This window comes from Chaetodon trifascialis, chromosome 15, assembly GCF_039877785.1.
Source record: "Chaetodon trifascialis isolate fChaTrf1 chromosome 15, fChaTrf1.hap1, whole genome shotgun sequence".
NCBI lineage: Eukaryota > Metazoa > Chordata > Actinopteri > Chaetodontiformes > Chaetodontidae > Chaetodon > Chaetodon trifascialis.
In genome coordinates this window covers 6,560,469-6,587,121 of record NC_092070.1, presented here as the reverse complement: position 1 = coordinate 6,587,121, position 26,653 = coordinate 6,560,469, and the positions used below count along the sequence as shown (strand labels likewise).

The following is a 26,653-nucleotide window of genomic DNA, read 5'->3' as shown; positions in this document are numbered from 1 at the left end:
AAAAACGCGTATTCTGTAGAGAAAAATAATAGCCATCGATTCCCGATCGAGCCGCACGTTTTGATATATAATTTGCCTGGGTGCTCGCTATCGTTTTTGACTAGTAGCGAACCGAAAAAAGGTACGGAAGAGGAAAAATAAGTTTAATAACTAGACAAATTCCCCTCGGCGGGAAATTTGGAGAGTGATACAGTGCGCAAACGCCGGGCCGTGTGGCAAACGCCGGGCCGTGCGCATGCCTAGTGCCATCATATTAGCACAGCAACCCGATATCACAAGTCAAACCCGTTCATAGGACCCCATTTCAGCATCGGCGACAATGCTAAGCTGACATTAGCATGTCAAAAAACACATTGAAAAGGTCTGAAACACCCTTAGAATGCCTTTACCAATCATTTTAGCCTAAGTTAGCATATGTTAGCATGTTAGCATTAGCATGCTAAATTAGCATGTCAAATAACACATTAAAAACCTCTGAACCATCATTAGAATGCCTTCAACAATCATTTTAGCCTAAGTTAGCATATTAGCATTAGCATGCTAACATTAGCATGTTAGCACACCAAACCGACATCAACAGGTATACCTCCAGGCACCAACAAGTTCATAGGACCTCATGTTAGCATTAGCATGTTAGCATTGTGGCTAACGCTAACAGGCCAACATCACTCATTACATCACTAACACATACAACTCACCAGTAGGTAGCTTGGCTGTGGCTGGTTAGCATGTCACTATAGAGCTTAATGGAGAACTGATCATTTGACTGAGCTGCACAGCTGCAGCTAAAGCTCCATATGTGTGTGTGTGGGAGAGGCAATTAGGCTCAGAGGTTGCCACGGCAACTTGAGATCAGGCCACCTGCGGGTCTGCGAGACTCTGAGAAACGTCTGAATTTTGCCTCTGCGCACCCTCCGAACAAACGCTTCTCACGCCGACACCGAAACTCCTATTGCCGAAATTTCTTCACCGTGAGAGCCACAAGGCTTTGCTGTACACTCTGATCACTTTCTTTTTTCGCTGGGCTGAAAAATGCGGATTTTAGAGCGAGTTAAAAAACGGCTGGTTTCTGTCTCTTCCGTTTTTCATTTGTATTGGACCTTATGGGCGAGGTCAGAGGCGCTCTCCTCGCTCAGAGGCTCACAACTCAAAAACCGTAAGTCCTGTCGCTTAGCCAGGCACATCGTGAGAATCAGCGCAAGCGGCACTACAACCTTGGAAAGTTTCGCGCACGTAGAGCGAAATTTGTGCTTTGGAGGAGCGTGGAAAGACAAAAGTTTCACACAATTTTCACAGCTTCTCTCCACTCTGGCAGTTAATCCCCTCCACTCTAGCGCGAACATTCCGTGCAATACACACCCATTATAAACTCACAATTTCTCCCAAAACGCTCACGGTCATTGAACTGCGACTGCTTGAAAACTATACGACCTATCAAAACGAGAATTACTACACCCATACACGAGACCGGTGTCTACGTTTTAAAGTTGGAACGGCGTCTCTGGGTGAAAGTATGCCCGAGCAGTAACCCTTTGAAAAAGGGGGAGATTTTTTCGCATTTTTCGTCTCGTCCCATTCATTTCTTATGGGATTTTTTCGTGCGTTTTTCGCGTCTTACGACGCGAAAAACGCGTATTCTGTAGAGAAAAATAATAGCCATCGATTCCCGATCAAGCCGCACGTTTTGATATATCATTTGCCTGGGTGCTCGCTATCGTTTATGACTAGTAGCGAACCGAAAAAAGTACGGAAGAGGAAAAATAATTTTAATAAGAAGAAGAAGAAGAAGCGCACAGAAGAACAATAGTGTTCAGTGCTTCGCACTGAACACAGCAGGGGCTTCGCCCCTGCTGTGTTCAGTGCTCAGCACTGTATCACTAATAATAAGAAGAAGAAGAAGCGCACAGAAGAACAATAGTGTTCAGTGCTTCGCACTGAACACAGCAGGGGCTTCGCCCCTGCTGTGTTCAGTGCTCAGCACTGTATCACTAATAACACATATTTTAAAGCTCATTACCACATCCTTTATTTGGAGGTTTTCTGAATGACAGACACCTCCAGTTTTGCTGCTCTTAAGGTTTTAAGGAGCATGTAAAAACAAGAGCGCACACACATACACACATAATGGTAAAGCTTGGCATGACAAATAGATTTAATAGCAGAGGATTAGGACCAAATATCTGAGATGGGATGGTGGGAGATGAGTATGCACAAGGGGAAAGGCATTATATTATATAAAGGATACAGTGTGTGTTTGCGTGTTTGTGTGTGTGTGTGTGTGTGTGTGTGTGTGTGTGTGTGTGTGTGTGTGGGGCCAGGGGCTGTATGCTGAGTAGATGAGATTGATATGTCGGCCTTGATGGATAAGCATGAGAGAGGTTATAAGGAGGAGAAAGCATCACATACTGCAACCTGAGGACAGACAGGCAAACATAAACGCCCATAAAAACACACAATAAAATCCCTTTCTTTGTCTTCCTCACACACATCTTTTATCTCACTCATATCAACGGCGACACGTGTCTCCTGACAGCACACTCACAGAAAGCTTTACGAGGGCTGCGACCTTGGAGTGACGACCATGAAACTAAGGTGGCACATAAACAGTCAAAAGTGCAATAAATGGGGCGGTTATCAACATTTGCTGCAGTACCATGTTATGAAAGAGGATGCCACTGAAGAGATAACAACTGACAGCATGTTTACTTGATACGAAATGAAGCTCCATGAGGAAACTTGAGCACACTGACCAGGAATTCAAGGTCTCAGCCTGCTGTCTCTGCCTGCCTCACACGCACCACTTAGACTGTATTTCCATACTGTTATGCTCTCACTCTTCCTGAAGTTACTGTATTTTGTGGGCACACAGAAAGTCAAGGTCAACATAAATCCAGGTCAACATGCAAATTCCCTCGCACAATGCTGATTGTTTGGTGCTGTTCTAATATTTGCATATGAATAGGCTTCATGTCCAAACAGGTAACTGAGACATCCCCTTTATATGTGCAGTAGTACGATTCCAGAATGAATAAATAGCTTAAATGTTCTAATGATATTTGCCAATAATCCATCTGACATAGCCTGTGCAGTAAGTAGGCCTGAACACTCAAACCACTTGCATGGGTTAAAAAATAAATGGACTTTATGGACTTTATCTTGTCTTCCAGTGTCTGGCTCGCTGTTAGCCTGCTAGCTGTATTCCTCTATTGTCAGTCTTGGCTCCAGCTACATATGAAATGTACAGACATGAGAGTGGTGTGTGTCCTCTCATCTCGCTCTTGGTAAAAACTATTCTTTTAAACCTGATTTGAACGAGTGTCGACAGGAGACAAAAGTGCTGTCACATCATGCTCTGGTGGCTAAACTGTAGACTCTCACTTGTCTCAATGATCCATATTTGGGAACATACTTTATTGTGTCTCTGCTTATGGCTGCATCCTGTATCATCCTATTGAAATATGTAATGCAAACAAAGATTGTGAGGGTGACAAGTAACGGTGGATTAGACTGTTGTGTACTGGCATTGCAATGGGAACCTAAGAGCGGGTATAAGAATCAGCGGGCTAAAAGACTGAGACACAAAGCATGTAGATAAACAGAGAAACAGAGACAAAGTATACCTGAAGACAGCAACTTAGAGAACAATACGCAAGTTATCTTTGCTTTGACCGTGTGCTCATGGTGTCTTTCTTCTTTTTTTAATCTTCTCAAACTAAAAACAGAAGAGCAAAACCATGAGGAATGGATCGAACTATGCTACAAATGTTAGCATCCAGGCAGAGGCAGTGTTTATAACCAAGCTAACAGCCTGGCATCTACTACATCCTAGTTAGCTACAACGCAGCTGATTAAATCCACTAACCACATTTGTCACGTCAGCCAAACAAACAGCAACAGTCAACAGCAGCTGACTCGAATCGAGAAAGCCTGCTTTTGTCTGCCTTTGCCTGAATCCAAGCACCCATTGTTTCCAAAATGAGTTTCAAGTGGTTCATCTGTCAGCGTCATTGCACTGTGCACATGTGGCGTGAGAGAAAAGCTCGACACAGCGGCAGTCAGTGGAGGACTGCGGTTAAGTGAACAGTCACTGGAGCTATCGGCAAATGACAGGGACAGATGTGTGTTTTTGGTGAATACTAGTTTCTGGTGAGCGCTCAACTCAGCTTTGATCTTTTGTGATCGGACTCTGAATGTCCTGTAACCATGGAGACAGTGCCCGCTTTACTACTGGCAAGTGGCATGTGTGCGCGTCAGCTTGCAAGCTATTGAATCTCCATGTGTGAATTATGCTGGGAGAAAGCTAGTTATACTGGAAGATGCGGCCGAATGTAGCCAGAGTCACACTCAGTGTGTGTGTTTGAGTGAGTGTGGAGCAGCATACTAAAGAGTGCTGCGCTCCCAGAGTGACCTGCTCCCGTTCATTCACTACAGATCACCCCTGTGTCTCCGCTCTCCGTCTCCTCCGTCTCTCTGCCCGCACTCCTTCTGTTGTGCTTTGTCTTCTTATTTTCCTCTCCTCTTCTATTCCTCCTCTCCTTATCACCTTCCTTATGTCCTTTTCTTCATCTATTCTGTCGCATTCACTTCTTTTATTCTTTGAAGCCTCGCGATGAAGACTAAAACAAATATAAACTACTAATACTAACACATACTAATGTATCATTTCTGATACTTTTTCCTTTATTTTTGGAGTATTTTATGCACTATATGCACATCATGTCACAGTAATTCCTGCACTGAAAATGGAGGTAACAGAAATATTACAAAGGCTAATAGATATTATTAGAAAGTTATGCAGCTATATGATATGATATTATATTATTGAGTTGTAATTTCTGATGCATTAACATACAAGCAGCATTTCACTGTTGCAGCTGGTCAGCTGGAGACTTTAAATATTACATAAACTAATAGTTTTACCTTGTTAAATATGTTTTGTGTGTAAAATCGTTATCATCAAAGTAACTTCTACCTATAGCGGCTGAAGTGCAGTAGCTGAGCGCAGTGCTTTTCCACAGCTGGTGTTTTCACAGATGAATACACAGAGGATGAAGCGGCCTGCTTGTTAAGAGAGCCTGACATTTCACCACCTGCTCCGATTCAGATTTAGATGAAATTTACTATCCCAGACGCATTAGATCACACCGAGACAGGATAAAACGATGAAGTCAACACAAAAAATGAATATGATGTCAAAGTGCAGAAGAGAACAGCAGGTGAGTTTTTTAGTGTCTTTCCCAGAATTCTCAGGTTGCTGCGGCGACTGAATTTGGAGTGAAGGCGATGGGTACGAGCCTGTAACATGTTTTTGGAGGACATGATTGTGTCCTGATTGGTCGTTGCAGTCTGGCTTGGTTCTCTTTGTGCATATCACCAAGCACACTGCTAAAACCATTTATTCTCAGCTGCAATTTCCTGATTTTTCAAGAGGCCCAGTCAAGTTTATTGTCTATTTCAATTCCGAGGCCTTTGTATGTGGTGACCGTTTCCACTGTTCCAGCATGGATTTTTGTCACAGGCGGTTTTGTTCCTTATGAAATCAATTTCAATCTCTCTAGTCTTATCTCACAGTCTCTTGAAGTTTAATTGCGGGAAATTGCTCAGACACCACTTTGTAAAAGCCCTGTCACTTCCTCAAAAGCACAGAGAGACGCCTGGTTGGAGTGCAGGACGCCCATTACTGAGGTGTGCTTGTAAACACGATGGGCTCAAGGCTCGGCAGGCGTTGGCGTACAGTGTGATTAGTCAAATCACAGAGTCTTGACCATGCTAACTATTCAATGCATGGAAATGCCAGACCGTGGACCGTGCTTGTTCCAAGTGTTTGTTATTCATCATGAGCAGCAGCGCGTCCTCGACTCCTCTGGAGGCTACATATGTGAACTGGTATGGGTCCAGCAGAGGTGACACGTGGGGCGAGAGAGGAGGTGTTTTTATGACTTTCTCCAAGCATTTCATAAGGATAGAGGTAAGAGGAGAGGTCAGAGGTCAGAGGACCAGCAATTTCTTCCATAAGTCTGGAATCAACCCACTGTTGAGTGTAAACCCTTCGTATTCTGCGACTGACACTGTCCAGTCCACCTGTTTCCCTCAGGTTGACACTGGTTGCTATTTCAATGTAAAGCACATTGAATCTACTTGTCAATGCGCTGCTGAATTAAAAAATCAGGCCATGATATCATGCCTGATACTGACAGTAACACTGATGCTGATAGTCATTAACCATTATTTTGACTTTCTATGAGAAAAAACATGTCACTTCACAGTAAAATGGGTCAAGGGGAAGCATTCAAGGACAATATCTGTGCAGTGTTGGAGTCTACATTTTAAAAAACATGATTGTGATTAAACTGTAAAATAAAATATGAAGTAGCGAGGTCAGCATCACTAGCCCTTCCTGCAGCTCTAAATTGGACAGCAGCATGTTGAAAGACAGCGGACACTGAGCAGACAGAGGACTACGCATGTGTCATCACCCACTTCTTCATCTCGGCAGCCTCTTCCCCTCGCTCTCCGCTCCAGGGTTAAACAGGGATATCGTTATACAATGCTGCACGAGGCTAAGTAAAACAGTGCTCTGCCTGTGTGTGTGTGTGTGTGTGTGTGAGCAGCCATGCAGTGTGTCAGGGAGGTACATGTATGGGGAAGGGGGAGGGGGAGGGAAGCCCTTGCTTTTGCCAAGTAGTAAAACCTGCCATGCAATATTTATCCCCCACTTCTCCTTCACAAATCCGCCTCTCTCTTCCTCTCTCTATCCATCTTCCTCCAGATCTCTCTCTTGCTCTCTTCTCCTCCCACCCTGATAATCTCAGTAGTCCCCTCTACAGCTCCATCCTTTCTCCTCCTGTACTTCCTGGGGGGGGGGGGTCATCTTAGCTGTTTACCTACTTAACATTGTCCATCTTGCAGAGCAAAGCTGCAGTCACTCATGTTACAACCCTTCATCTAATCTGTGCTCTATAGCCCCAGTCCATGAGGAGATCTTTTCCAAATTCACAGGTAGCTAAAGGCTAAAATAGGCTGATATAACCTGGAGCTATAACCTGTAAATGAGCTGAGCAGCAGCATATATGAAATGTTAAATAGATGTATCAAACACATTCAATTAAAAACTGTGGCCTGCAGTACTTCGCCAGCTACTTCCATCAAATACTGAAGGTTATAGCCAGCAGCTGGTTAGCTTAGCTTAGTGCAAAGACGGGAAAAATGGGGAAACAGACTCCTTTTGTCCAAAGGTAACACAGTTAACGCATGGTACAGTAAGAGCACCTTTAAAGCTCACTGATGAACACGTTCTATCTTTGTTCAAACAACAGAACTGTAGAAACAACACATTGTGGTTTTACACAGGGTTTTGTTCCTGACTGTTTCTTGGAAGTGCGCCATGACTTCCTGGAGTTTTGCTGCAACACGAGGTTGCCAGTGAAGACTCCGGGAAAAGTCATTGTTAGACTTTGATTTTCAGACAGATGTTTCCTGTCTTTGCACTAAGCTAAGCTACCCGGCTGCTGGCGGCAGTGTCATATTTACCATTCAGACATAAGAGGGGTACTGGTTGATATATATACATACACAAAGATGATGCAATGACACCAAAGCATCAAAGTTTGTCAAAAAGACAAAATTGTCCCACAGTGATGACACCAATATCACACACTGAGGAGAGACGCAATGCTGGGGGTTCAGGGGTCAAGTGGAAGCGCAGGTTCGTATATATGCAGGGACACAGCTGATCGAGACATCGCTGCCTCTGAACACACATCTCATGTGTCTCCATCTCTAGAAACCAAACTCTTTCATTGGTTTTTCACTCCCTCTCACCAGCTGTCTGTTTATTTGTCCCTGTCTCGCTCATGATCCTCTTGAAGTGCACCTCTCCTCTCACCCTGTCACTCGATGTGTCTATATACAGTATATATATATATAAGAGCAGTATATATACACACACACACACACACACACACACACACACACACACACACACAGAGTGTATGTATATATATATATATATATATATAAAGGATGTCTCAGACTGGGTCAAGACTGGGTCAGCCTCCCCCAACACACACACACACACACACACACACACACACACACACACACGCACACACACACACACACACACACACACACACACACACCCACCAATATACACATACAGGGTCTTCCAAGGTCTTCCAAGAACGCACTGCTCCAACAACCACAAACTGGACAGAGGAGGAAGGAAGCAGGCTCATATATCAGCTGTGTCTCTGTTCTTCACTAATCAGTCTGTCACTCTGCCTGCATGAGACGTGTGTGTCCTCTGGATTGATCTGGCCATTAAGCACACAGGCTGTCATGTACTCCACAGATTCCAGATCATCTCATAATGGAGTTATGCATTTGATGTTCAGAGATGGGATCTCTGGCAGTGGCCTGGAGGCGTGCTAATGCAGACAGGGATTCATTCAGCCTCTGCTTAACAAGGCTTTAGTCTAGTAAAACGTTCTCTCACATCGAAGACCTCGTGGCTATACTGTCAAAAAGCTATTTTGTAAGTGTTAAGATGACTCACATACTTATCTCCTAGTCATATTTCTCTTTAAGGTGGCAATCGGTTAGCATAGTAGCATTTTTTATTTAAGAATGGCTGTTTGGAGTCTCATCATTTCCTCTTTAAAGAAGCTTCGGAGAATCAATGAGGACAGAAACTGCCCAACCAACAACATTAATTACCCATTTGTCGATAACACTCTGTAAAATGTTTCCTCTCTGTGTAATGTTCTGTCTGTATTTTGATGGAAAGAGCGGTGAAGTGGCAATTTGGGGGACCAAGAAACTGTAACAATAAAGCATTTCCTCATTCAAAAACAAAAAACTAAAAAAGGAGCGACGCTACCAGTTCCACTATGCTGTAGTACACCTGTACACCTCGACAAACACACTCACATACAGTGCATGTATAATTGTATTGGAGCTCTCTCTCAGGTCTCGGTGGGGATCTCCTCGTCAGGCTTTATAAAGAGCGATCTAAGTGCTTTGTTGTCACATCTGGAGTCTCCTGCCAGCCACACTGTGTCCCCACTGTACAAACCCTTTCTGTTCAAGTCACTCCATCATCACTTTGCTCCTATTCTAATCATCTTCATATCATTGAAATGCGGACCAGCATTTGTTGGTTTTTAATGACGGTGTAACACCAGCTGAACGGCATCACTTAGGACACAATCAAGTCCATTTTATGTACATAGCTCAGAATCACAGATCACAAATTGCCTCAAGGGGCTTTATTATATCTACACACAGAGCAGATGAGTAAAATCTGTGGAGAAAGATCCCAATTAAGAGCTTTTTTCCTCATTATGAGTCTCCAAGCGATTGCCAAGAAGAGTAAATGAATCTAAAACGAACACGCTTGAGCGGACTCATTAGCCATGTGTGCTCATTACAAAATGAAATTTAACTTGATCCATGCATTCCTATCGTCAGCTTTATTCATGACTTATCCATGCAGCAGACAAGCACACATACGTTAGCATCAGCCAATGGGAAGCGCTTAATACTTTGGGAGGAAAGCAGGGGCAAAGAAGCAATAACAGTAAACATACTAATTAGATTGCACTGTTCAGTTTCACTTAGAGAGATGAAGCAGCGCTGCGAGGATTACTTCTGATCTTTATCTTTACAGAAAGCAGTTTATTAAGAGCAGTTTGCAGTCCTTCAGCTCTCTTTAAATGACTCACACAAGGGCTGAAGCTGGCATGACTCACGGTTGGAGGACTCTGCATATCTACCTCACGTCATTTCCTGCTGCACTGTGCAGACCGTCGTGTATCAACAGGTGCTGCAAGCGCCAAGTTAATGGAAAAAGAGAGGGCCATCACGAGCACGTGCAACAACTCCCATGTTGGATTCAGATGCAGCTCAGGTCTCTTGGAATTCACTCGTGAATGGCTATAAAGACATACTGCAAAAGTAGTTTTTTGTTTATGTCCTGTCTTCTCCAAAGTCTGCAAAGCAAGTAAAGGATTTTTTCCTCTACTAATACACACGGCTCAGGAAATACAGACGAGGCAGCGTGCTGTGCACAGTAATTAAAATGAGGGAAGCACAGCCAGTAAGTGTCTGTTACAGCATCGATCATAAGTGAGCTGCATTACGCTTGTAAAATGCAAACACTGCCGGCGAAGAAACTCTAAGCTACTGTGTAGTGGAAATGTGGCTGCTTCAAGACGCTCAGCATGGCGTGGACAAGAACTTTCACAGCGGACCAAGAACCTTTTGAAGAGCTCAGAAGCAAATTAGTTTGTGAACTTTAGTTTCTGGTGTAAAAAGTCCCTTTTTTTAGTTCTGAACGTCGTCGATTTGTTCCTCAACTGCAGCCTATGGCACACAAGCCTCATTCAGAGCACGAGCGAATGAGAAAGAGAGGGAGCTAGTGATTGAATGAGGGAAATAAAATTTGATTTGTTGATAGTTTGGCTGCTGTCACCTTCTAAAGCAGAAATAAATAATCACTAAACCTTCAGTCTTCCTTTCCACCTCTGCATCTCTTCTTTTCATTTATTAAATCGAACTCAAAACCTCAGTCAGGCAACAGTAAAAACAAATACCGTGATGACTGAGTGAGTGCTTCCATGTGTACGGACACTTTATTTCAAACATTGTCTTTTAATCTGTCATCTGTGATTTGCATGGCTCCTCAGATGCGTTGGAATGAAATGCTCTCAAAGGACTTTTACCTCCTCGTTTAGTTGCTCATTGCGGTTCCTCTGGTTCCATCCTTTCTGGAACTGTTTGATGGTTCAGCTGCGTTGAGATCTGCTGATTCACATCATTTTCATGCTCGCCAAAGCATTCAGTGACCTCTTGTGTCCCGTGTGGAAACACCTCCCCTCGTCTCCTCTGTCTTATTTTATTTTTTATTTGTACTGGCTGATTGTCACTGTGATCTCCCATCAGCAGCAGACTACGTCCTCACAAACAATCTGATTTTACGCCATGATCCTGTCTTGTTTCTGAATTCTGCAGTCTGGACAAGTTTGTCTGCAGGGTCTTAAATCTGCAGACCATATGATTGGTCTGTCTGTCTGTCTGTCTGTCTGTCTCTGGCTTGGAAAAGTGATTTGTAGTGACTGATTGGGATTTTAGCAAGTGATCAAATGACATGAAGGGCTATGAGATAGCGAGGTGCAGTTCACTGTTTGTTTGAAGCAGTAACTCATGAAGAAGTGCTCACATAGGCACGCAGCTGCTTATTGCACACATGCAAGGCTTTTATTGACATTAATACTCTGTGCGTCGCACACACACACAAACATTCGTTCTAGTCTGAACTTTAGCTGAGTGGTATCAGGGCTAATCCTCCAGCTTTTAATACTATAGAGATACAAGTAAAACTACCAGCATAATGCAGCTTTTATATGAATGGGACCAGGGGAAGAGTGGGAGGGGGGAGTGGATGAGGATGGATATTAAAAAGGGGAGGGAGAGGCGGAGGGGAGTGAGCAAGGATGGTGGAGGGAACGGAGAGAGTGAGGGTGAGAAAAAAGAGTGCACGATGATGGGAATGGATGAGATGTACAGAGGAGGGGTAACTCACCCATCTGTATCCTGGAAGTTGACATTCACTTTCTTTGTAGACCCGAGGAGCTCTGAAACACAAATAAAGGGGAACATTTATTGATTTGTTGCAGCCAGTAAATGATAATAACAGCCACTTCATGCCATTTTATGACATAACACAGCAATACCAGTGTTGTGTTTATTACTGTAAGATACGGGATGTTATTTTTATGTGAATTTTATTCAAAGAAGCAACATTTCTTTTCCTTTTTCCTCATCCATTTCTCCACAACGAGACTTCTGGAACGTGAAAATATCATTTTTTACGAGTCATGCTGTCATCATATTTCCTTGCCTGCTGTTTGCAGGAAAGAATTCAGTCATTTCCTCATCATTCAGAGCATGCTTGCTGCTCGGCGTGGTGACGCATGGGGGGAGCTAACATGAATGCAGCACTCACAATCAAAACCTGCCAATTCAAAGACAAAATGTGCAACTCACTTAAACATGTAACCTTTTTTAGAGCATGGAAATGATCCAAACACATCCTGGTACACGTTTTCCCAGATCAAACTACCAAAATGTTTTGAAAGTTACCAAATAGTGTTACAAAAAGGGCCAGGGACTCTTGGTCTCCTCCACTGAGCTGGACTTAATCTCATTCCTGTCCCAAGCCAGTTAGCATGTGGTGAAACTGAAGAATAAAACCATCTGACTGCAAGTCATAACCAAACTGTGCGACTCTAAACAAAAGCCCACATGCCAGAGCAAAGAGGAAACATATAAATTCAAGTTGTGTTTTGCTCCTTAGTCAGATATTAATTTCAAGCACAAACTTCAACCACATTTCTTATGTCGGGTTTAAACATGTAGTAACATTAAAGCATCTACAGATATGCTAGCTGCTCTTAAGCACAGCGGCTAGTTAGCTTAGCTGGCCAAATACTGGAAACAGCTACCTTGACTCTGTAAAAGCCTGCTGTTTTTACACTTCACAAACAAAATCTAAACATAATTAGCGAGCTTCACAGGTGCTGCTTGGGCGGACAGAGCCGAGCGAGCTGCTTCCCTGTTTCCAGTCCATTTGTTCATCTTAAATGTGTGACTTCATGCCGCTAGTGGAGAGGAATCAGTTTGTTTTGTCTCACAGTAATGATATCACAGACTCACTCACTCATCCTATCAATCACAGCTCAGCGGGCCCGCTGATTGGCTCACTGCCAGAGTGATGTCACAGGTGAGGAAGCCACTGGCAGGGTCAGTGACCTTTCTCATGATATTGCATTGCTAATTGACTCCTGCACAGCTACAGTGACTTTTTTTCGGCAGATGAAGACAGAAAGTGGAAGACATTCAGTTTAGGTCATGTCCATTACACACATAAACACACATGAACACACATACTCACATAAATGTTTATGACATGCAGACATACTGTCCATTGTGAACTGAGGCACATCCTAGATGAGTCTGTGCTCTCTTTTTCTGCTTTCCACACACTCACTCATGCACACACACACACACACACACACACACACACACACACACACACACACACACACACACACACACACACACACACACACTCCCCCCAGGGTGCAGGAAACAGGACAGTCCCTCTATTGTGGAGGAGACAGCTCCCAGCGCCACTGGGTGAGGGACATTGATTTCCTAACAGGCTATTTCTGGCCGCTAAATGCAGGGATTCACACACACACACACACACACACACACACACACACACACACACACACACACACACACACACACACACACACACACACACACACACGCACACAAACACAGGCCAAGAGCTTTCAGAGGCACTATCTGCATCCTCTGTGTATATGTATGTATGTGTGTGTGTGTGTGTGTGTGTGTGTGTGTGTGTGTGTGTGTGTGTGTGTGAGGGGTATAACACCATGGAACCTGATATGGATCCACTAACATGCATTAATACAAAGGTGTGGTGAAGCAGTGGGAAAAAAAGTTCAGAGAAACTGACCTGAAACATTTTAAGAGAAAGGAAAGAGAGACAGAGAGTCCGACACACATGCACGCACACACACACACACACACACACACACACACACACACATCTTTGTTCACAGTCATCCACATCTGTCCAGCAGCCGTAAATCGTGACCTTTTGACCCCATGCTGTGATCAGACCATCAGCGCTGACCTGGAGCTCTGCTATGTGACGGGAAAATAGACACACCCGACCGAACAGGACGAAAGTCCCCATGTTTAATCTAACAGTGTCTTTTACGACAGACCTTTGTGAGAAGAACTTTCCAATGAGTCTCTGATGTCCACCTCGGAAACCATTTTCTTTTTCATTTTCAGTGGATGCTCTTTGCCTTGAGCTGCCACATCTGTGTTATCTCTTGATTTCCCACATTTCCCAAAATGCCCCACATTTTCAACATGACAACTGTTGCTAAGAAGTGTGTCAGCTATAGCTAACAAGCTAATGAAGCTAACATTAGCTTCATGAGAGGGTTGTTGTATCCAGCTGACTTTTTAATGTTTTTCAGTTGGATCATTTTGAACCTGTTAAAACATAAAAACATGTTATCATGCGAAACGATTGAGGCTAAAGCTAAATGTTCCAGGCAAAAAACATCAGCATCCTCATCCGTTGATGATCCATTCAGAAAACATATAGCCGCTAATGTTAGCCTAAACTGTGACAGCATCCAGGATTGGCTTCGACACAGCATAAAATACTACACAATGTGTCGTTAGGCGTGAACACAGCTTAACGCTAACCACCTTGAAAGTAATGCTCGATTACTACAGTGGGTTGTTAGCCGTTAAGCTGGACATGCTAACGACTGCAGGTTACACTGAAGCAGATAAACACACTGTTTAATGCTCTCGTGGTTTTGGAGAGGGCGAAATCCAAAGCTTGACAGACCTGCCATGTCTAGTTATGACTGCTAAGCTATGATTGGACAATGAAGGGTCAATTCACCCGTAAAGGTGAGAAGAAAACATGCCACCATGCATCTCACTCAACAAGGAAACATGTATCGCGGCTGCAGACATGCAACATTCATTAACAAACTGGCCTCTCTGCCTGCTCTGTAATAGATGTTTCCTGTCGACCATCAGGCTAAGTGGTAAGTGGATCGCCCTCTGATGTTCAGGATTGCTGCAGAAGTTGTGTAGTTGAAATGAAATCCGTCACACCAGAGAAGAAAAAAATGAACGCAAACATTTGCACAACATTAATAAAAGCATCACTGACGGGAGGATTTAAGAATGTTTCAAGAAAAACAAGCTCAATTTCTCATGAACGGACAGTTAAATGGAGTATAAGCAGATTGGAATGAGTAAAACACATAATGGGTTATGAATAATTTAATGTTTTTTCTTTCAGACAGGAACTACATGGGAAGGATGACCCTTAATGGGACCAGCATTTATATAATGTAACATGCAATATTTCAGTTAAACTGTATGAGCAGAGGTTCATTTGTTCACACCAGCATAACAATCCAGTCCTGTGAGCAGTGCGTTCAGCGTAAAGTGAACATATTAATCATGCTCACGACACAATTGGCTGAACACACATATAAGCGGCTGGTATATGGGCAAACTGTGTGATAACTACCTCCTGTCAAAGATTTTGCTATTGCGTAAGTGTGTCCATGCTTGTGTGTGTGTGTGTTGCTCAGAGATGCTGGACATCACACAGCAGTAGACAGTCATAACAAACAGTGAAACCATGGTTATAGAGAAGCCAGCCAGCTGAAGAACACACATTTCTTTAAAACACTGCTGCACTCCACACCCACAAAGCTGCAGTCACAATGAATGGACACACACACACACACACACACACACACACACACACACAGACATTACCGAACAAAAAATTACACGTACGCTTAAATACACATATAAAAAGTTTAGAAAACACATAAACCAGCAACACAGCAGGCTGCAGGCCTGTTGGAGCTGCTGTTACTCACACTGTATGAACTTCCTGTGTTCTACCAGCATAGACCTGCCTCAAACAGTGCAAAACAAAAAATCCTCATCTCGTTCACAAGCAGACATTTCCATATTCAAAACAGTTATGTGGAAAAGCTGAAAATAAACATTGTGACAGAAGCAAAACTTCTCTGAAAATGCTGGAGGCGAGCCATCTTTGAAAAACTGAGATATAGAAATCTGGTATTATAAAGTCAGTTAAAAATGTTGAACCCTTGGGGATATTGGGACGTTGTTTTCAATGTCATGATGTTGGCATAGTATATATATATATATATATATTCTACAAACTGAAAAATATAAGCAAGTGAGTTAATAGCGGCAGTGAGCAGCAGTTAATACAGTATACATATATAATAAATACTGCTGTAATGGATGGAGGCACCAGACTCATTAAATAGCAACTGAAAATACACATTGAAATATGCAGCATGTTAAGTAGGAAATGGCTTTAAATATAATGAAATGCATAAAATTATAATATGAAGAAATCATGTATGGAAATACATACAATTAGACACAATAAGCAAACACATTAACGTGTTTAATGTACAGCATAAATAAGAGTAAGGAATGAATGAAACATCTTCAGTCTAGTTTTTCACATAAGAGTTTGCAGCCATGCTAGTGGTTCTGTGAGGCTGCACAGTGGATGCTAAATGCTAACATCAGCTGATGACAATGCTAATGTCAGCTGATGTCCAGAGGGTTTAATGTTTACATAATCACAATCTTATTTTAACTTGTTAGCAACAACTACTAATTAGCATTTAACACAAAGTACAACCAGTGCTGATGGAATGTCATTAGCCTACTCTGTATTTTTATTAAGTGTTGGACAGATTTAAATGTTAAGGGATAACCAAAGTTATTACATCTCATCCTAAGGGGAACATAAATGCTTATATCAAATTTCACAGCAATCCATCCAATCATATTCAGATATTTCAATCTGGACCAAAGTGATGGAGCAACCAATATTGCCACCTCTGGAGCCACGCAGCTAGCAAGGCTAAACACTGATACCCTTACAGAAACAACCAATCCACCAAACTAAAGCTGAGTTAACACCATGGCCCACTTTGCCCATTCTGCTCTGCCTTCATGTGCACCCTGATGGGGTATCGATTGCTCCACAGTAAAGGTCAAAGGTCAAGTAGAGCTGGAAAGGCATGATGAGTTTTAAATTGTAGTGTCTATGCATGAGCAAGCCAGCGTGCATGTTTGAAAAGGTTACATATATCTGAATATGAGACAGAGGCAGGAGGGTCAGAGAGGAGTCTACGCATGTTTCTTTTTTTTTTCAGGGGGATTATTTGCAGCCTGCTGATCCTCTGCTTTCTAACCCCCAGCTAAAACGGGCTGATGTTATCCTCATGGGAGGGGAAAGGGGAACAGTGTCACTTCTTTTCTTAATATGCTGTGCTGTTATATAATATATATCCTGGGGAAGACTGAGTCTGTTGTACTTTTAAGCAAGGGGTTTTTTTGCACATGAAATTACGACCACATTACGGAGAGAGGGGAAAGGAAAGGAAAGGAAAGGAAAGGACAGGAAAGGAAAGGAAAGGAAAGGAAAGGAAAGGAAAGGAAAGGAAAGCACGACTCCTTATCCCTGTTAGCTTATAGCCTTAGCTTTCTGCCTTTCTCCTGTCTCTCCAAATTTATTTTCCCTTCCTCTCTGTCTCACTCCCTGGCAGTGGGGATGGAAAATAGTGCGCCGACTCTGGACTGCTCTCTGAAAGTAGACCTGTTGTCTTGGCCCTGATCGATCTGTCCCCATTCCCCCTCCTCTGACTGTTTCCCTCACCTCTCCTCCCTTCTTTCTCCACTTTCTCCTCTCCTCTTGTGTCATCCTTCCCTCCAGGTCTGCAAAAGGACAGAAGTGATAGCGTCTCTCTTCCCTCTCATGCAATCGTTTTCCCCTCTGTTCCCCGACTGAAGCACTAAACTCACGCTGCAGACGCAGCAGCAGGGTCGGTCTTCATGCATTTGTCCTGCATTATTAAGGCACACTCTTTGTTCTTGAACGGTACGCAGCAGAATCAAATCAGGAATGTTGTAAAGCTCTCATGTTGGTTTAACCTTTTCTGACTGTGTTTTAAACTCCACACCATATAAAAGTCCCTTAATTGACTTTGTACCTCATCTTTTAACCAGTAATACGAGTGCTACAGTATTACAGGACTCGGACACCATTGGGCAATTGCGAGGACCTACTAAGATATAATAGGGTGGGGTGGCCATATTGAAAGAATAGTAACATAATGAAAGAGGCACATGGTCAAAGCAGTGACTCTAACTGAGTGATGAAGCTACAGAGGATCACCTGAACCTGCAGCTCCCCTCAGCTCTATGGAACCTTTCAGCATTTTTTAACTCACTGTTTTAGTTCACTCTCATCGCTCTTATTCGTGTTTTCGGCAGCAGGCAGCCTCTACAAACTCACGGTACATCTGCCCTGTAGGAAAACGTCAGCTAGCTCGTGACACAGAGGAGCATTTCGCATCTGTGGAGCCTGAAATTGGTATAGACTGAGCTAAAGGAGAGTGAAAATTGTGCTAACAGTCATCAGCTGATGAGAAGCTTCATTCCAATTGCACGTGTCTAACTAGGAAACTGTTCGCTAACACCTTCACTGTATCAACTTAAAAGGTGATAGACAATATGTTAGTTGCCAAAAATCAGTTATGGTGGGTTTAACAGTCCCCTGAAGGGTCCAGTGGTCTCATACAGTGATTAAAAAAATTGTGCATCATGTGGTGAACTAGCCTGTCTGACCTAATTTGGCTCTAGTTAACGCAACAAACAGACAATAACCTAGAAACCGAGGCCGAAGTGAGTTAACCAATATCTTTGATATATACAATACTTTTAGAAAAATGTTGCAGGTGAAAGGTGCATCTGATCTTACGTCAGCTGCATTGCTCTGTTGGTTTTGTAAATAGATCTATATGTTCTAATCCAAGAATGTATTGTATGTATGTGGTTTGCATGTGCAGCCTGCCCTTACATACAAAACCTTTGCTGAAACTCTGCTGATGTTCACATTTCTCACTGATTATTTTGGTACTGACATTACTTGTTTGGTTATTCATCTTTATGTGCTGATGAGGTGGACTGTGGAGATGTGGCCTGGGGTCCCAAAATAACCCCTCCCACTTCACAACTCTCTAAACTCACACATGAAATACACACAGACACGCACACCATCAGCTGGTCTGGATCCAGTCAGAAAGCCAGCACTCTCCTTCGGGCCTGTGTGCTCGCGTGCGTGCGCTGAATGCTTGTTTTGCTCTGGACTCGGTGCACTCAGCGACCTCCCTCTTCATTTTCTGACATCATAAAAGGACACGGCCGCCCCCGTGTCATCAAATAAGGACAGAATCTTTGTACGAGACATCATATAAGGACAGAGTGGGTAAGAGTGGGAGCTCCGCCAACATCATCCTCTGACTGCCAGATGTACACACACAGTAAATCAGCCTACACACGCATTCACAAAGTGCTGTATCATGAATTTATACACACACAGTGACAGGCGACTTCACATCCAAACCAAAAATGCACACATTACACTGATTTGTTAACAAGCACATAACTCTGGTGTCTCAGTCTAAATAATTAGCATTAATTATTTATCTGAATATAAATACTACCAGACAACTGCTGCGTGCGTGCGTGCGTGCGTGCGTGCGTGCGTGCGTGCGTGTGTCAGCATGGTAACTGCAGGAGCTGTTTGATCCTCATTGACCCTCTTTGCTTCCTCCCGCCTCATCAACCCTTCCTGGTTGGAGCTTCCTGAGCAGGTACTACACACACACCATCTGCTCACAGCTCTCACACACACACACACACACACACACACAATTGCACACCAACACACCTACAGACACAAATTTGAATGCAATCCTTAAAATTAGAGAAGTGTATCACTGAAGTGCGCACCTCCTCGTTTTCCTTTACGATTTGGTAGTGTAAGTTCATAAATAAAGCCAACCAATGAGCAAACAGTGGAGCAAACATCAAGAACTCTATTTTCAAGGGCAGATGAGGGCCAATGATCATAAAACATGTAGAGATTCAAAAAGTGGGTTGACAGATCAAATGTGCAGCGCTGCTGGAACTCAGTGTCCCGCCAAAGAGCCGGTCCAGCCAGGAATGGCGTAGTGGTGGGAATTGGTGGTAATTTTGGTGTTAGTCCCACATCTGTTGCTTTTTCCATCCGAGCGTCCACCGCTCGGATGGAAACAGGTCACGCTCCTCTGGATGTAATGTGCAGCGTGTTGCTATTAAAGGCCCTGCACACTCACACAGGTGTTTTCAGTTCCTTTAGTTAATTAGACCTCTGGTCAGCATGAAGCTGGATGCAGCTATGCTGGGAATTAGATGTCCCAGAACTCTATGGATCAATATGAATAATAATATGACATCGGGGTACTTTGTCCTGCTCTAACAGATGCAACAGGTGAGCCATCACTCAAGGCCAGTCCACACACACCCACACAGTCTTGTAATCTGGCAACACAAGGGAAAACACCTGTGTGGGTCGACTATGGTTGTATACACATTTTATATGCAACATAACAATAAAACTCATTTCACAGACATAGCTCTGTACCTTCTGCTTAGCTTATTATGTGCTGCTGCAAACACACATGCATGCACAGTATGTCCTGCACATGCACACACTCACACACACACAGCACAAACACAACACACACACAAACTGAATAACTTCATTATTTTGTATCCTGCCGCAGCAGAACTCTGGGAAAATACTGATTTCCTAATGTTGCTGCAACACCTCAGCCTGCAGCCTCTGTTTCCATCCCTGCACACACACACACACGCACACACACACACACACACACACACACACACACACACACACACACACACACACACACACACACACACAACTAGGGAGCACTGGGTACATAGAGGTGGTTGCTAGGCAACAGGCATCCTCTCGCTCTCCCTGTACGTGGAGAAGTGTGCTGTAGCTGCATGCACCCAAAGCACAAGGATTCAGAAAAAACAAGCACCCACCCACACGCGCACGCACACACACACACACACACACACACACACACACACACACACACACACACACACACACACACACACCATAGGCTATTTAAAAGTAGTAGGCGTAGCTTCTGGGTCTGAAAAGTGCCGCTAATTTGGAAGCCTTAAACCTGCATTGTTTCTAATGGCAACTTCGCTGGTTGCAAAAAGCAGATTGTATAGAAGTGAATGGAAAATGGCCGCACATCACACTTGATTAATCACCTCTTTAAACAATTTCCTAATGAGTTTATGGTCTCAATCAATAACTTCAAGTCTTCCTCAATACAGCATGACGTTCACGTTGTAAATTATGCCCCCATTTCGAGCAAATTAGACGATAAAGCAGGGAACACTTTAGGGCGAGGCCACCATGTGATTGACAGGCTGCTACCACAGCACCTGATCAATCACGGCAGGGGCGTAGCCATGCGTATCCATGGCAATATGTGCATTTAAAAAGCCATGAACTTGTTTTGGGGTGTTGCCCGCGTGTTCATCTTTGAACTTTGATCCTTTCACTGTGTGTTTTCAGTTCCCGGCTCCATCCTCTCATCCACATATGGGTAACGTCGACTTCTTTCATACCGTCTGTGACACACATACAGTGTCGACAGTGTGATATCCTTATTTCCAGACTGTCTATCTTCCTCTGAGTGAACAAATGCGACTTCATGGAGACTCCTCCAGTCATTCAGCTGACACCCAGATCAGCTGAGCTCACTGCAGTGGAATAGCTTCAGTTCATTACCACATTTAACTCATTAATTACTGTAAGTATAGACCATCTCTCCTCGCCGCCAACCCATGCGGGCAGCGGGTAGTAAACACACTAATTGTGTATTTAACGTCTCAAACAGCCATGATTCTCATTTTCCAGGAAGCTCTGCGCATATCAAAGCGAAGCAAAATGGAGCACTAAGCCATTAAAACAGAAGGCAGCGCCGTTATAATCATAGACAGGAAAACAAAACAAACACATTAAGACAAACCGCAGAGACACCAGGGACAAACAGCGGCATTCATGTTAGAAATGAGTGATTCTAATTCACGTTTCTGCTGAGGATTATTTTATTCACATGTTGCTTTAAAAAAAAAAGCTCATTCTCATAATTGGGCATTGATTTGTGGAGTGTCGCAAACTTGGCCCTCCTGGAACTGTGTGGAGTAATTGGTTGATCTATAATGGAGCGCTGCAGTGCACAGTTCTATAGATCTCATTTATCAAACACAGCAGTGACAAATTGGCTCAGACAGGACTTGGAATATAATATGCATCATAAATTCAATTTGTCTGGGATACATAAACAGACTGATACTGCACGACATGTATATGTCATGTGTTAAGAAAGTGTCCACTAAAAATGACTATTTTGGACATTAAAGTTCATTTTTGAATTCATTTGACTCCAGATTCACTTACTATCTGGAGCTTTCAGCTGAATCCCATCAATTCAATCAATCCATTGAATTAACATTTATTTCTACATTTATTCATTTGATTCCGGCCTCTCAAATGTCAGGATTTGGATCTTATAATCTTCAATATGAAGCTATTTTTCATTTATTTCTGACATTTATAGACAGAAATTGATGTGGGAACATCACAGATTGTCATGCAAAGATTACATTTTTAGACTTTTCAGTGAAGTGGGAGACATCTTGAGTTGAGCAGCTTTGAAACAAGCCGTATTTTTTTTTTTTTTGTTGTTGTTTTTTAGATTTTTCGGTTAGAGAGAAGAAGTGGAAGTAATTTTAAGATTTTATAACAAGGTCATTGAACTTCTTGTGAACATAAATATCAGACTCCCTTATAAATCAACACATTTTCCAAGTTTTACTGTACAACTTACAACTTACAACTGTATTAATTTTAATGTTATCTCATTTAATTTGTCAAATATTTATTTAAAAAAACATTTTGGATTATATAATCCCTCCTCTCATGGAGTCATAGGAGCTGAGAACTAGACTCAAATAAATTATAACTCTCTCTCTCTCTCTCTCTCTCTAATTGACCCCCGACCATCTCTGTCGCTCAGAGTGCTGCCATGGGACGACTTCATTGATTGACAGCTGCATTATGGGACGGCAGCAGTCAATAACTGCATGCTGTCAGACTGGACGGCGTCACGTGATGGATGCATCGCAACACATGAACACAGACGTGGAGCCACACGTGCCCATGTGTTGACCATGTAAACACAACAACATCGCAAGCAAACAGGCAGCAGGCAGCCAAAACACACACACACACACACATACTCACACACACACTAACACACACAGATGAGCATTGTTTGGAGTGTGCCAGAGGAAGTCAGAGGTGCAGCCAGCTGAATTCATTTACTATAAATACACACATCATACATACATCACATCCTTGCTGACTCTCCACACATACACACACACGCACACACGGGGCCACATGCACACACAACTATGAGCACACAAACACTCTTCTGTGTGCTCCCTCACACACGTGTGATCCTGACACATCTGTTTCTGAGGCCTCCAACAGAAGAGGGAGGGTGAGAGTGAAAGGAAAAAAACACAGGATGGAGGAAGAGGGAGTGTGTGTGTGTGCGTGTGTGTGTGTGTGTGTGTGAGAGAGAGAGAGAGAGAGAGAGAGAGAGAGAGAGAGAGAGAGATGAACCAACTCCCAGATGAAGCCCACAGACCAACCCATCTTTCTGATTCTATTACCTGATCAATTACTCCCGTCTCCTCTCTCATCTTCCCCTCTGTATCTGCCCTCTTTTCTCTCTGGCTTCTTCTTCCTCTCCTCCCTCCTTCCATCTTTCCTCCTATCCACTCTATCGTTTCTCTGCTATCCTCCCTCCCCGACTATCCCTTACCCTACCCCCCCATTCTTCATTTTGACTGCTGAATCACAACATTACATCTTTATTCCTCCCTTCCCTTCTTTCACTTGCATGGCCAAAAGCATTGAGCCTTATAGTTGAACAGTCACAGACAGGTCTAATGTCTTTCCACATACTTTTGGCCACGTTGTATAAATTAGATTATTACTACTATTATTACTCGACATGGTCAGCTAGTATATGACACAGCACATTTATGTCCATACCTCATGAATAAGCCAACCATAATTCATGGATTGCCTCTGCTGTACTTTGATGTGTCCAGAAGTATCTCACCAACTATTGGACAGGATGACATGAGAATATCTGTACACATATTCATGGTCTCCAGAGGATTAATCCTCCTGATCTTTACCATCTGAGGTTTGTGACAAAACACCTGCAAAAAGTAGCAGCATTCCCAACAACCTGAGCTATAGTTTGTGTTAATTACCAAAAGACAGCATGCACATATGGTCAATGTCATACTTAAAGTTAGCATAGTCATTGTGAGCATTATTAGCATTTAGCTTTAAGCCTTAGTACAGCCTCAGAGAGCTGCTAGCATGACACTTTTCGTGTCGTTTAGCTGAGGTTGTTGCAAGTGTACAGTCTGACCCTTTCTGACCCTTTCTGCCGACAGTGAATAAGGAATGACTTACGCAGGCTCAGGTACATTTACGCATTAAGTTATGTCTCGACCCGCTACGTTCAAACTGGAACTGAGACGTCACTGGTGCAACAGCCTGTAGGTTCAGTGTGCATGAGCCTGTTTCTGTTTGTGTGCACAACAGTTGGCAAAGTGCACAGGACAGGATGACAAGTGGTGATTAGTTCCGAGCTACCATCCATATTTGCTCAGCTGTGCACACACACACACACACCCGCACACACACGCTGCCAGGTAAACAGGAAGTGGTGTGATTGAATTAGAGGAGAGACTTTCTAAATGGATACGGGAGCGGGAGAAAAAGATGGATAAGGAGAGAGCGTGAGGACAGAAGGAGGGACAGGAAGCACTGATACAGGAAGTGATTATAAGACAAACAGATCAATACAGGCAGACTGTAATAGGCAGTATTGTTTCACTGTTGTTTAATATTATGAATTTGGACCAACGTGTGGCTAATGCATGCTGACAGCTTGATGTATGAGGTTTTCATCAGGAGCTGTTAGTGGCATTTGCCATTGATGAGTGTGCGTTCACAGTCGTTTAGGAATCTTATTTCCACACAATTTAGCAACACGCTGTATGTCAATAAACCTAACTGCACTCAAATGAAAGTGAAAGAGTGCTTTTAAATGACGCCTCTAAACAGTGACTGACTGGTCATAGTCGGCACGGCAGGTCTGTTAAAATCTGAGTTTGAATGGTTCCAGGTGTTCGTATGTCTAGTGGGCCTGACCCCGACTTTCCTAGTCGACTAGTAGTCGTTAGTTGGTCAGTCAGTCAGTCTCCATCCTCTAAGCCTTTCCTCTCGTAACGTCGAAAGGCACGTCAGATTGAAAATTGGAGCATGTACTGTATGCAAGTTACATAGTTAAGATCACATTGGAACAAAATACCAGTCTGATCGTACATTTTTCCTGATCGCAGTGCCAGGAATGACGAGCTCCACACTGCAAAACAAGCCTCAGTCTTTGAGCACAGTGTCACATATGTTGCTATCAGGAGCATATTTAAGTCCCTTTAACATAGGTCTGGTTATAAAATGAGCCAGATGGAAACATGGAAAAGTCAGCCAGGGCCAGCGTTTCAAACCAGCTTACGAGCCAACGTGGGCTTAATTAGCAAGCTAGCAATAACTGCTAAAATCTGAGAGCAACAGTTCTCATTTTAGCCAAAGTCGACGCTCACTGGTTAGAGATGAGAGGCCTGCTTTTCCCCCCCTCTGTCCAAGAGCCCTTCTTTCAAAAGTTAGGGAGAATTTTGTTGGCAAATGTGTCACCATCATCTTAACAAGCATAGCAACAGCAACTCAGGAGATGAGAGAAAATTCAGCCGTATCTCAGCTTCAATCGTCCTCACTTGTAACTTTGCGGTTTCTTGCGACTGCAGTCGTCAGTATTGTCATTGTTTTATGTCGTTGTTATTGTTCTAATGCACATCTTTTATTCAGAGCACTGTGCCATAGAACGAGTTTGTGGGAAAAGCATGTGGTAGTAGTAGTAGCAGCATGTGGTGCGCTGTACTGTACACTGCAGGCTTTTACCAGGATGATGGCTTTCTTTCCATTATAACTTGCTGTTTATACACACGGTGAAACTCTAACCCCTGCTCTGACCACACGCACGCACGCACAAACACACACACACACACACACACACACACACACACACACACACACATACACACGCACACACACACACACACACTCAGCTTACCATGGGAGGCAGTCTCCATGGATACAAGAGCGCTCCTCGATTGAACTCCTGCTGAAACGACTCTTATTATCTAACCAGCATTGTTTCTAACAGGCCTGGGCCCGCTGAAGCCAATCAGAGTGGGTGACGCCTTGGCTCGCTATCTCCGGGACGCAGAATGAAGCGGCGCAACAGAGATAAGCTGAGCCGAACACACAGCGCACGAAAGGTCAAACATGGCATCTTATTGACCTCAATGTGTTCGGACTAACGTACATGTGAGCAACCAGGGGGAGGGACAAGGGAGCATGGGGGTATCGAGTTTCCCCTGAACTCCTCAGATGTCTTCAGGATAAGATTAAAAGAATCAAAATATGAAGTGTTATCACTTGCTGAGGGCATGAATTGCCTGTCATGTGTAATATCCAGCATCTCCATGTGTCTGGTAACATACAATTTGGTCACTTTTTTTTTTTTAGAACTTTTTATTTAGATTTTTCTTTTTTTTCCTTAAACATTGAACAGTATCTGAGACAAGATCAGTGGTGTAAAAAAACAAAACAAAACAAAACAAAACAAAACAAAAAAAACATATCCCATACCTAGATATTGCTGCATATGATGCAAATGTATATCACATACACATTACACAGTGTAGTAATAAGAAAAAAACAAACATGATGAACAAATAGACAGACCATTTGGTCACTTTTTAAAGAATACACAGTAAGTGGTTGATATTATCCAATAGGGTGCGCTGAAAACGTCTTAAAAAATGGGCCTTTTCACTGGATAACAACAAA

At 43.2% G+C, this 26,653-nt stretch overlaps 1 protein-coding gene across 8 annotated transcripts in view; it reads right to left on the bottom strand.

The window, feature by feature from the left end:
* The window catches only part of caskin1 (CASK interacting protein 1), a 111,845-nt gene that overhangs the window by 52,177 nt on the left and 33,015 nt on the right, over positions 1-26,653 (bottom strand). For all 8 annotated transcript variants that reach the window (XM_070980533.1, XM_070980534.1, XM_070980538.1 and 5 more), the window contains exon 2: positions 11,585-11,636. In XM_070980533.1, the coding sequence (XP_070836634.1) occupies positions 11,585-11,636 (52 nt within the window). The remainder of the gene's footprint in view (positions 1-11,584; positions 11,637-26,653) is intronic.